The sequence below is a fragment of the Silurus meridionalis genome, chromosome 8 (assembly GCF_014805685.1).
Source record: "Silurus meridionalis isolate SWU-2019-XX chromosome 8, ASM1480568v1, whole genome shotgun sequence".
Classification (NCBI taxonomy): Eukaryota; Metazoa; Chordata; class Actinopteri; order Siluriformes; family Siluridae; genus Silurus; species Silurus meridionalis.
Window position 1 is genome coordinate 3,603,497 of NC_060891.1, and position 13,267 is coordinate 3,616,763.

General features: G+C 36.6%; 1 protein-coding gene across 1 annotated transcript; it reads left to right on the plus strand.

Annotated features, from left to right (window-relative positions):
• The first annotated feature begins 3,508 nt into the window (after window positions 1-3,508).
• On the plus strand, window positions 3,509-12,051 carry ero1a (endoplasmic reticulum oxidoreductase 1 alpha). Its single transcript, XM_046856383.1, has 16 exons — window positions 3,509-3,762; window positions 4,564-4,683; window positions 4,783-4,866; window positions 5,888-5,926; window positions 6,068-6,144; window positions 6,921-6,994; window positions 7,515-7,635; window positions 8,282-8,328; window positions 8,474-8,485; window positions 8,886-8,912; window positions 8,994-9,086; window positions 9,250-9,496; window positions 9,853-9,922; window positions 10,012-10,098; window positions 10,200-10,336; window positions 10,753-12,051. The coding sequence occupies exons 1-16, from the start codon at window positions 3,655-3,657 to the stop codon at window positions 10,799-10,801; spliced, it is 1,392 nt and encodes a 463-aa protein (XP_046712339.1). The 5' UTR covers window positions 3,509-3,654; the 3' UTR covers window positions 10,802-12,051.
• Window positions 12,052-13,267: the final 1,216 nt, after the last annotated feature.

A 13,267-nucleotide genomic window follows, 5' to 3' on the forward strand; every position in this document is an offset into this window, starting at 1 on the left:
TTTCGCTTGCACGTAAATACGACCCTGTCCACGCCCTTTTATATAATCATCAGATCTACTTCCTTGAGAAAGACACACAAAAGGACTACATTATATTTAGGATCCATCTGATATCTCTCTCTTGAGCTCTTTTAAAAAAAAAAAAAAAAGGTATACTGTAGCGACGAATTCCTTCCAGTAGTAGGCGCCCATGTCCACTGAGATTTCACCCCCTGGTTTTAATTTGAAGTTCGTTACAGCACACTTTCTCTCAAGGTGTTATTGTCATTCCGTCTATGTGATATATAATATACACTATGGACATTGTCATGCTGGAACAGGTTCAAGTCTCCTGGTTCATGTGAATACAAGATGTCATTCTACCGCACCCTATATAATTGTATCCCACCAACTTTGCAGTAACATTTTGGGAAAGAACCAGATATGGCTGAAAAGGTCAGATGTCCCAATACTTATGCCCATATAGTGTATTAAGTCTTAATAGTTCAATATTCATTTTAATTTAAACCAGTGACCTGTTTTGTAGTACAGCATGAGTTTAAATAGAAATGTTAAAGCAGGATAAACACTTAAATGTATCAATCATGAGGCAGTAGAAGATCACTAGGGGTTACTGCTGTAGCCACAAAAACAAAGCATGTGGCTTTTGTACATGTATATAAATATATAGTAAGTTAAACTGTTGTTGGATTAGATTTGGACACTTTGTAAGTCTGCTTGGATTGTTGAAGACTAGCTGAAGGTTATTGGTTTTGCTCTAAAACCCAGCAGGGTTTTTTGTTTTTGTTTTTGTTTTCTTGGTGTCTTGGCCATTTTTCACCAACATTTCCAGGATTTGTGATCTATTTTAGCTAAAAAACTGAGAGAAAATTGTAAAATTCTCTGGCATAAAAAATATTGCAGTTATTAAGATCAATTCTACGCTCATTTGCATGAGATACCGATGTGATATCAGAGCTCAGGTTATTAAATAATACCTGATCCGATTTAAACACAGTTAGCGCTCTCTAAGCTTCCCAAGTTACATCCTAGGTCTAGGTTTTATAAAGGTGGATTTTAAAACAATGACAATCTGTAGATTATCACATCTGTATATACAGTATAATCTGTTACTAAGCATTAGATACGTTCAATAAAACCAGCAATCCAATACTGACCCAGCTTCAACTTGGTCCAGTGACCTACAGATAAATCATGGGTAGTAAGCATATTAATAATACTAATTTTATCCATTGATGTGTTTGATTGGACCAGTGAAATTGAAAACAGACCTGGTAAAATACCTGGCAAGACAGAAGTGTCCCCTGCCACCCGGGAGCTATAGATTTGTTGTACAGCAATACCTATATTTTATTTAAATGAGTAGAACAGGATGCTCACTGATGATTCAAGTTTCCAGTCCTGCTCATGCTCCACTTTCCTCTGCCCTGCATGACCTCAGTATAAATGTAAGTATAGTTCAGCAAAAATCTAATTACAGTAATTTTCTCAAAATCAATCAATCACTCACAAAAAGCAGCAGTGGGTATGGAACATATTTTTCAGTATGCTCTATACACATTAAATACAAAGGATGAAGAATCCTAACATTAGCTTTTTGGAGTAAACTTAACACGACACTTCAATTACACGAGATTAGCACTAGAGTATAGTAAAAGTAAGTCTTTGGCGACATCTTGTGGCCGAATTAACACATTACATCTAACAGTGTTTAGTGTGTGTGTGTGTGTGTGTGTGTGTGTGTGTGTGTGTGTGTGTGTGTGTGTGTGTGTGTGTGCGCGTGTGTTTGTGTTTGTGTGTGTGTGTGTGGGGGGGGTGTACTCTTAATAACTACTCTTAATCAATATTTATGATTTATTTATTTATTCAAATGTTTTATGTAGTTTTTGTTCGAAGTTTTATTTTTCATACATTGTATTTTCTTCCATTTAACTATTTAGTATATAATTATATTACATTTTATTCTAATGAAAATTCTTTTGTATCTCTCTCTTCTATTTTTATGGGGTTTTTTTTAATCCTTAGAATTTTTCCATCATATTTTATGTCATGGAAAAGCGGTATATAAAGCGCCGCACTGTGTGTGATATCGTCATTACGTACCCGTATTTAGCAATTATATTTTAATTTGATTTAAGACTTTCATCACCCAACTAACTAAGTAATTTTTAATTTTACGTCATTTTCCAAATCTTGTCATATATTCATAAAATCAAACCTGTAATTATTCCTGTCCCTAATTTGAAGCATATTACTGAGGGATTTCATAAAAATATGATAATTTCTAAATTTACAATAGATTCTTTACTAAAAATGTCATTATTTTCTTTCTTAATGAAACACAAAATATATAATCCACCAAACTTGTAGTACCTTTTTATTGTAATAAAATTAAATACAAAAATTAAATAACTAAAAATAGCTGCAGTTATAAAAATGTAAATATGTGTTTGGCGTCATCTAGTGGAGCAATTGACGCACAACACATTAAGATGATTTAACTCAACAAGCGTGGAAATAACTGCTTAACTGTTGCTGAGAATAAGCAAATAATATTAATTATGAATATTTTTAACAAATTAAATAGATGTTGTATTTGTATGTATGTGTTCTCATAAACCCGTATTAATTGAACAGAAGTCTAATTAAAAAAACATTTTCACTTTTGAACTATTTAAAATTTTCTGCTCATGCAAGGGTACTTATATTTATATATTGTGCGTTTATCTTCCGCCCTGATAATATCAAATATCTTGTATTATATGTATTATATACATATTTATTTAAAGCACAATAGTGTTTGGCGCTCATCTTGGGCGTGTCGCTTGATATGACGCAATAATCATGCGTCATAATAAGTTTTGCAAAGTTTCCTGTTGTGAAATGAGTTACGATAAAAAATAAAAATAGTACATTAAAACCCCCATAACTCAATAATTAGATATATATGAATGAATCCATGTATTAATAATTTACAGTATAGTTAAAAAATTCGCAAATAAATCTAAAAAAATTAAAAGTTTACCCTTTACAAAAAATTAATAAACTGGTCAATAAAAATCGGCAAACCAATGTTTAAACCAATATATCTAATAATAAAGGCTTTAGTGTACACGGAGTTATTATTATTATATGTTTTTAATTATTATTAATAATAATAATTTTAAATTATTTACATTCCGCGACAAAAACATAAATAATGTAATACATACTTAACTACAATTAATATTATATCATAAGCGTCATTTTATTTATCAGTTAAACTTGTTTAAAAAGTGTCAAAAATCACTTATTATTTTATTTTTTAATTCTCGGGATTTCAAGTGTACCCCTATTACCTAGGGCCATGTCCTAAAAACCTCTCTAGCCCCCTTACACTAGTGCGCTAATGTAGGGCGCGACAGCTGCTATTCAACCGCGCGGCCTGTACCCTTTAATATCGCAAGAGGGCGCGGTTTCGGTTTTGGATCACGCCGCACGTCGTTCACGTCGTTCACGTAGGATGCAGGAAGTAACTGCTGCTGGTGGGAAGGGAAAGTTTTAATGACACATCACATCACATCACACGCACACACGCACTTATATATACACACGCAGACACACAATTTAAGCGCAGTAATTCAGGAGTGACGTTTGCAGACGGATGCAGTAATAATGAGGTTATTCTCCTTATTTTTGGTAGTATATCTAAAGCTCAGTTGGAGTGTGTTTGCTGTATTGGGCAGTGTGGAGAGCTCTGCTGCACACAGGTGTTTCTGCAAAGTAAGTTGCATTTGACAAAAAGATGAATTCATCATCATGCACACTATTTCTTAAGGTCTAATATGGTGTTTATTTTCTTTCCAGGTTTATTAATATTGCGTACTAACAGTACTAGTTAGTAGGAGGAGGAAGTGTGTATTTGTAGGATGTTTTAAATAATATGTAGAATATGTGTTATTCATTTTCCAGCACTATGTTGGTTCTTTCCTAAAATTCCAAACCTGTTACAATATGACAATGCATCCTGTGCACAAAGCCAGTTCTATAAAGATATGCTTTATGATTATGCTGATATCAACCCTTGGTCTAAAAGTCTCAGAATGTACTTGAGCTTGAGATTTGTGCTCATTCAGCATTCAAGTACACTCTGAGATCTAGTGGAACATCTTCCCAGAAGAGTGGAGGGTATTATAACAGAACATGGAGACTAAATGTGGAATGCGATGTTTAGAAAGCAGGAAATAGTATGCTCAGGCATCCACAAACTTTTGTCTATATAGTGATTGGTGCCTTTTTAGTCCTAATGGGGTCTTGGATCGTTGTGTATGAGGACGTGCACAAGAAATCAGTCCATGTCCTGGCCTGGATTTTCGCTCTTGGACAGTTAAAAAAAAAAAAAAGTATTATGAAATATTTTTACTCACATAAATGAGTCAGAACAACTTCCACTACTGGAGTTTTGTGACCACCAGTTTGCATATCTGTTGTATGCACATGGCAACATGTTACCCATGGTAAGTTCTCCTGTGTGGTAGAATTGGTTAGGGAATATATATAAATTGTAATTGTGTAATTTTCCAGGTCACCGGTAGTCTGGACGACTGCGCCTGCGATGTGGAAACCATCGATGGCTTCAACAACAGAAAGCTTTTCCCTCAGCTTCAGGAACTCCTTTCTACTGATTATTTCAGGTTCTATAAGGTTCGCTGCCTTTCTGGCCATTGTGAAGTGCCTCAGTAACTTTATATGGATTATCTGCTCTAGATTTTATATTTTAACGATTTATTGTTTACCGTGTAGGTGAATCTGAATAACCCGTGTCCGTTCTGGACAGACAGCGGCCACTGTGGCCTCAGAGACTGTGCCGTTAAACCATGCAAGCCGGTGAGTCCTTAATCTGAGTCTTAATCTGTTTGTACGTGTACGTTAGTGCTGCTCGGTATACTGATTTCTGTCAGTTCTAGTAAAGGGGTGTGGGCTGTTTGTTTAAATTCTAGTAAAGGGGTGTGGCCTGTTTCTTTAAATTCTAGTAAAGAGCTGTGGCCTGTTTCTTTACATTTTAGTAAAAGGGCATGGCTTGTTTTTACATTATTGTAAAGGGGTGTGGCCTGTTTCTTTACATTTTAGTAAAGGGGTGTGGCCTGTTTCTTTACATTATAGTAAAGGGGTGTGACCTGTTTTATTTAAATTCTAGTAAAGAGGTGTGGCTTGTTTTTTTTACATTATTGTAAAGGGGTGTGGCCTGTTTCTTTACATTTTAGTAAAGGGGTGTGGCCTGTTTCTTTACATTATAGTAAAGGGGTGTGACCTGTTTTATTTAAATTCTAGTAAAGAGGTGTGGCCTGTTTCTTTACATTCTAGTAAAGGGGTGTGGCCTGCTTCTTAAAATCTTAGTAAAGGGGGTGTGGCCTGTTTCTTTAAATTCTAGTAAAGTGGTGTGGCCTGTTTCTTTAAATTCTACTGGAGGTGTGGCCTGTTTAAATTCTAATAAAGGATGTGTGGCCTTTTTTTATTCTAATAAAGTAGGTGTGGCTTGTTTCTTTAAATTATAATAAAGAAGGTGTAGCCTCTAAATTCTAGTGAAGTGGTTGTGGCCTGTTTCTTTAAATCCTAGTGAAGTGGTTGTGGCCTGTTTCTTTCAATTTGGTTGGAGGTGTAGCCTGTTTCTTTCAATTCTAGTAAAGGAGGTGTAGCTTGTTTAAATTCTAATAAAGGAGGTGTGGCCTGTATCTTTAAATTCTAGTGATGGAGTTGTGGCCTGTTTCTTTCAATTCTAGTAAAAGAAGATGTGGTTTAAGATCTAATGAAGGGGTGTGGCCTTGCTATGTATATTATATAAACGTTATATTGTTCAGCTCTTGTGGACATAAACCTACTGGTATAACCAATTCATTATGTTGTACAGAATGAAGTACCCGAGGGACTGAAATCTAACAGCTACAAGGTACGAGCCATGCCAGCCAAACACCCATGTCACTTTAATATTCGAAACCTTTAGAGAATGCATTTCATGGTCGAATACTTTATCTGTGTGTGTGTGTGTGTGTGTGTGTGTGTGTGTGTGTGTGTGTGTGTGTGTGAACAGTATTCATTAGCAGCCAACCAGCACACAAAGGAGTGTGAAATGGCAGAGAGTCTTGGTGCGGTCAATAGCTCTTTAAGGTAAACAGTGAGCAATTTCACTTAGCACATAACCTGAATGTACACGTACGTCGTTTATCTTAACAGATAACGTGTGTAATGAAGCGCAAACGTATCGTATCCATCACACTTGGAGCCGCCTAAAAAATCAAAATCTATTTAGTGTCCTTTGTTTACTTAGAGTATATCCCTGGTGTTACAGGGGCTATAAAGGTGCTGGTGTGTTATTTTATGTTGCGAATTAGCTTGGAAAAAAGTTTTTAAGTTAGATTAGCTTTTGTATACTTGTTGTATAGAATGGTAACAATTGATTACAAATACTTAATACAAAATTAAAGTAGTAATTGGGTTTTTACCCCTCACTATGGAACGTCATAGGAGATATCTTTAAACGCTGGACATTTTCACCTCGTGTCCATGTTATTCTGAACTTTGACCTGCAATTCAATCAGATTTGGTAGCTAATTCACATCACGTGGGTAGGACTAGGGTCTCTTAGGTTGCAGCAGTTGCTCATAATCTTTTGCTTCAGTGTTTACCTTGGTGCACATCTGGAAAATAATTGCCGTCTAGTCCCCTGCCAAACTCAAAGTTTTTCTCATAAGGCAACATTTTTTCTCTGTGCCTGCTAGCGTTCTGAGGGGGTTGTGACCCTGAAATCTACAATTATGTACAATTATGTGAATTCCCCCCCAAAACCCCAGTCATCAAACAAATTAAATCAAAGCCAGTGTCATGTTTCTCATGGAGATTAGGCTTTTGTTTTTGTTCTGACTCTGAGCTTTTGTGTCACACAGTGATGAAACCCGGCAGTCTCTGCTCGAGTGGAACCGGCACGATGACGAGGCCGACCGCTTCTGCACACATGATGGTAATTTAGCAGAACAAGAACATTAAGATATAAAAAAAATGCTGAGCCAGCAACTATTACGTCTAAATAATTCCAAAACTTGAATTTTATTGTTAGATTTCATGTCTTTATATGCACAGTATATATGCAATATATAGACAAAAGTTTGTGGACACCTACCCGTAGAATTTCGTGGTATATGTGAACATCCCATTCCACATTTAGTCCACATTTAATTATAACTTCCACTTTTCTGGAAAGATGTTCCACGAGATTTTGGATTGTGCTTGTGTAGATCGCTCCAATTCATTCTAAATGCGTTCATTAGGGTTGAGGATGTCGGATGGTTTGGGTCTCCTAGTTAAAATGAAGGGAACATTTTATTCCCAAGACATTCTATGCAATTGTGTGTCTCCAACTTTGTGATAACACTTTGGGCAAGAACCATATATGGCTGGAAAAGTCAAGTTTCCCAATACTTTTGTCCATGTAGTATATTGTCCTCATTTCTATAAAACGTTTACTCATTTGTTTCTTTCAGATGAAGACTCTCCGGATTCGCAGTATGTGGACCTCCTCCTGAACCCTGAGCGCTACACGGGATATAAGGGTCCTGAGGCATGGCAGATATGGAACAGTATCTACGAAGAGAACTGTTTCAAGTAAGGTCGCAGCGAAGCGATGCGAACACGAGATAACGTTTTTTTTTTTCTCACAGGAAATCAGTCAGTTTTGGAAGCTCTGATATGATAAGAGGTGAGCGAGGAAAATGCTGTAGTTGCAAGTTGTACAGTGTTTAATGCTTAATGAGCATTTCAGTTATTTTGCAACGAGAGCCTGTTCAGTTTCAACGTTGGTGTGCTAATCATTTTTTATAAACCTTTTTATGTCATATGTCATATCTGGTCTGCTTTGCATATTTTTGCAACGTATATATATAAGGAACAGATACCATCTGTCACCTTTGGCCACTATTAACAACAACATGCACTGCTACTTTAATGCCTTTCAAGCTTCTGCTGTTGCACTGGACACAATGTTCACTTTGATAATGTTTGCACTGGCAATTTAATTACACCGAGTCTGCTGGTGTGTAATCATTGTTTACAGTGACCGCTCAAAAAACACACCTTGTTTGTTCTTGCGTAATGTAATATATTTATTTTCCTGTTATCTCTTATTTAAATTCTAAAGAGGTTTTACTATACGCTTTGTACTGCACCTACCTACCTATTGATCTGTCTATCTAAAGTTCTACACTTTTGAAATCTTTAAGCGCTTAATGATATTTTCGTCTCACACTTTCAGACCGTACACAGTTCAACGCCCGCTGAACCCTTTGGTATCGAGCAGTGGTACGTTTCCCTTTTGTGTTCTGAAGTTTTACCTTGTAAAATAAATCTACAAAATAAAACATTTTTAATAATGAAAAAATGAGAACTTTTTAATGTATCTGCATGCAACTTTTTGATTAATTTAACTTTCTGTTTTGTGTTGCAGGAGACGGTGAAGGTATGGAAGACATTTCCTAAACTAAAAACATGTTCATTTGACTTGATTGTATTCAAATCTCATTGTATATATAGTGTGCATGTGTTGGAGAAGATCATCTTGAGGGAGATAAATTGGAACGCCGACTGCACCGCTCAACTCGCCTACATCAGTATCTGATTTTACTAAGAAACGTGTTGAATGAGCACAAAACTTCATAATCACACAACAAAATCTGGTGAAATATAATCTCAGGAAGATTGGTGGTTATTCAAACAGTAAATGAGGACTATATAGTGTAAAAAATCCTAGAAAGTCCTAAAAGTTTTACAGTTAAAGTGAAAAGTGGTAGCAATTTTGCACAGTAAATGTTCGTGAGTGAGCATCCTGTGTGTAAAGTATTTTTTTCTCCATGTTTCAGGAAGGGGATTCTACAAATGGTTGGAAGGTAAGCACAACATCGCCAATTCGTGTTTTTGTGTGTGCATGAAGTGTCTTGTTCTTCAACATGCTTTACTCGTGTTTGTAGGTCTGTGTGTGGAGAAAAGGGCTTTCTTCAGGCTCGTCTCAGGTCTCCATGCGAGCATTAACGTACACCTGAGTGCCAGGTACCTGCTGGACGGTGAGTCACGTTAACAATCTATTCAAACGGTCAGATTAACGTGCAATTTACATTCGAGAGAAAGTGGAAATTAAGTGACTGTTTTTCTTTCTAAACTTGTCGATTTTAGTCTCTGTCGCATATCTATCAGCTTAATCATCACTTCCTGTTTGGTATTGATCAGATAACTGGTTTGAGAGGAAATGGGGTCCAAACGTGACCGAGTTCCAGCTGCGATTCGATGAAGAACTCACGAAAGGAGAAGGACCAAAGCGCTTAAGAAATCTCTATTTCCTTTATCTGATCGAGCTCCGTGCCCTTGCTAAAGTCCTGCCTTTCTTCGAGCGTCCCTCTGTCCATCTGTACACAGGCGAGGCAAAACAAGACAAGCAGGTTAAAGAGCTCGTCCTAGAGCTCCTCCGGACGACCAAGTAAGAGGTTATTTACAGTCAGTTATACAGTAAATTTTTCTAGATCTTTTTTTTTTTTTTAAAGCAAAACACTCCTCTAACATGATGCTACCATCCTATTGTTAGATTGTTCCATATATAACTATTATTATGCCCAAGCAGTTTTTCCCCCCTTTAATCTGACAATAGAATGATTTTTCAAAAGCCTGGTAATCTTCAGTCTGGTCAGTCTCAGGCATATGCCGGTTTTTAAGCAGCATTATGTACCTCACAAAGCAGCCTTTCAGGCCATGGTGATGTAGGACCCTCTTAGTGATCCTAGTAGTCCTTCAAAATTTCCTTTGTTTGTTAATTAAAATTTTTTTCCCCACTTCCAGGTCTTTCCCGTTACATTTTGACGAAACCACGCTGTTCGCGGGCGACAAGACCGAAGCAGCGAAACTAAAAGTCAGTACACGGCAGCTACAACTCATTAAAGTCAAAAAACACGTTAACGCACTGCATCTGACTGGTTCCTTTTCTCGTCTGTTCAACAGGATGACTTCAGGCTGACTTTCAAGAACATCTCCAAGATCATGGACTGCGTAGGATGCTTCAAGTGTCGACTGTGGGGCAAACTGCAGGTACGAACAAAATGTGGGGAAACGCACCTGGTCTTTCATGTCTCCTTGACTGTTCGGAACAAGATATCACATGCTTGATGCTTTGTGTGTTTCTTGTATAGACCCAGGGGTTAGGGACAGCTCTGAAGATCCTGTTCTCGGAAAAGCAAATCGGAGCGCTTCCTCTGTCCGGCAGCGCCAAACCATCCTTCCAGCTGAATCGACAGGAGATCGTTTCTCTCTTTAACGCTTTCGGGAGGTACAGGCACCTTTTCGTGTGTTTATTTTTAGATTCAATCTATGTTGGCTAATCAGCTATGTTTAGAAAATAATTTCACTCCGCTGTAATGTATAAAGATAGATAGATACAACTTATGTGACAAATAATGGCTATTCTATTCTAATTAGACGTGTTAGTGAGAAAACGAGCAGGTACCATTCGGATACAATTCTATAGGGTACTATTTTCCTAGAAAAGAGCATCCCACAGGTTTTATTCCTTTTATACCACTGCAGGTTGCCAATCATTATAGATTAGATTCAGAAATGAACAAGTATTTCTAGTTACATTTATAGCTATTCTTATTGTCCTTGCATAACACTCAGAAATCAAGGTAATTCATTAACAATCAAATCATTTGGCTTAATTGATTTATCATTGTTCATTTATTTCAGAATCTCAACAAGCATTCGAGAGCTGGAAAACTTCCGGAAACTGTTATAAGAGCTCAAGCAATGAAGTGACCTTGACCCAGAGTTGATATATTTTTCCTGTGGATAACCAGCCTGCTATTTTATCAACCAAGACATGTTCAACAATGTTTGTTTTTTCTGGATTTACTCACAAGTTAGCTGAAGATTAGAGTATGTTTCAGGACCTGTGACCTGATTCAGTAGGGTATCCGATGTTATTATGTGAAGAAACGGTGCTAATGCCAATTTTAAAGCCACCTCTCAGCATATACGCTATATGGACGAAAGATTGTAGACACCTCACCGTAGGATTTGTATTTCCTTTTTTCAAACATTTCATTCACCATTAGTCCCCATTTGCTGTTAGAATAAAACTCCATTCTTCCGGGAAGATGCCCCACTAGATTTTGAAGTTTGGAGATTTGTGCTTATTCAGCCACAAGTGTGTTAGTAGTTGCAGCCTGTGTAAAAAAGGTGTTCATAAGAAAATGTAATGCTAGCGCATCTTAACATTCTATACACTTGTGTGCCTCCAGTTTTCTGTGAAGGAAGACACATGGCTAAAAAGTCAGTTGTGTCCTAAAACTTTTGTCCTCATAGAGTAGTTTTGTGTTCATTAGGGCATTTTAGATATGTTTAGATGTCAAGCAATCTGGTAGCTATAAGCTAACTTGTTTAAATCCCCAACCACTAAACATGTCTTGGTTGATTGATTACAATCAGACCTTCTGGGAAAACTTCATTTAGACTCTCGAGAAACTTTACAATTGAAAGAGAAAGTCTTAGTAGATATCTACAGGCACCCCCAAACAAAATGCACACTGTAGGATTAAATTTAGCATCTAGCACAATTTGCACTATGGCAAATCCTATGGAAGACTTTTGAAGGGAAGATAAGAATTATGACTCCTCCCACATAGGATTATTTATTTATTTTTTTCCTCAGGGATATAAAAGACCACATCTTTGCGAGAATTAATGTGCATTCTATTTTGCGGATTTTTCTTTTCTATTTGTTATGATTTTTTTTTTTTTGCATATTGAATCACAATACTTGGTCCCTAATTCAATTGACGTCTGAAGATATTTGTCTATTAATTATGTAAAGAGGAAGTGACGAGTAAAAAGATTTACATGGAGATGCATAGAGATGTAAGAACTGTATTGTGACACTTTTTTTCGTGATAGTAATATATTGTCTCATCGTGTGCAATTTTTATTATCGCAATTTGACAACAGATCTGTAAATGTGTTCATTCTTTAATAAAAAACAATGATTTACATGTATTCATTCTGCTGATGGTTTTAGTTCAGGATGTAGTTCTACATGTAGCAGGAAACCAGATTATGGGCGGAAATCTTGAAGACGCACATTCGAGATTTGAGCGTAAGCCAAACCGACCAGAAAGAAAGAAAGAAAAAGATTGTTGTCTGGGAGGCAGGCATGTGACTTAGACAGCCCTGCAGCCAATCGGATTTCAGCAAGACACAAAAGAACGAATGCAAGCTGAGATTAAGCTTTCAGAATGCTAAGATTGGTGTGTTTGTGAGAGGATATAAAGAAGCAGAGTGTAATGAGCACAAGTCATATAGCGATATTACAGTGATGTCCTTGAGTTAAAGGGGAGAAACACAAGGTAAAATATTACTTTAGTATAAGTTTCCCTTTAAACTTTCACTTAAGTAAAAGTACAAAAGTTTTTGCTTTCCAATTTATTATCCAAATTATTTATTATGGCTATAATGTTACTATTGTCATTGTTGTCACTTTGCTTAATCAACTCAGTTTTTGTGAGAAGAATAAAAAGATTGATTTCTATTACAATTATCATGATCTCAAAACCTTTTCAACTACTTCATGCAAATAAGGCGACGAGTGTTGTGGCAAGTTCGAGTCAGGAGTTTCTTCCATGATTTATTCCTCTCAAAATGTTCTGCTTGCTGTTGACTGACTGGTGACACGCAGTTTGACCGGTTTAGCTTTAATCCGCTCATAAATAAAAGACTGATTTTTTGCAAAAAAGTAAGATATTTGTATTTAAAAGTCTGCTGAAATTCTAAAACTAAAAAGTACTGGCCTGTAATCTATTCTGGTTTGTTATATGATTCTAAAACTGCATCTAAAAGACAATTTGGTGTTAAAACATTCCTTTGTGGATACGGTGGTTAAACTTTAAGGCTTATTTACTGTTTATACACACAAACTATGGATTAAAAAGTATTTGGACACCTGCCATATATGGTTCTTCCCCAAAGTGTTACCACAAAGTTGGAGGCACACAATTGTATAGGACGTCTTCCCTTCACTTCTAGGAGACCCAAACCTGTTCACAAAACCAACTCCATATAGTTTACATGGATTGAGTAGCCAGCTATAGAGCTCTGACCTCAATCCTATAAAACATATTTAGAATAAATTGGAACACTGACTGTATCCAAGGTCTCCCCACCTGACTTTACTAAACACCCATGTGGCTGAATGAGCACAAATCTCCAC

Bases quoted from the DNA above. Each gene is read 5' to 3' on its own strand.
- ero1a (XM_046856383.1), top strand. From the start codon at position 3,655: ATGAGGTTATTCTCCTTATTTTTGGTAGTATATCTAAAGCTCAGTTGG. The intron at 3,763-4,563 runs GTAAGTTGCATT...GTAATTTTCCAG, and splicing joins CACACAGGTGTTTCTGCAAA to GTCACCGGTAGTCTGGACGA. The intron at 6,995-7,514 runs GTAATTTAGCAG...TGTTTCTTTCAG, and splicing joins CCGCTTCTGCACACATGATG to ATGAAGACTCTCCGGATTCG.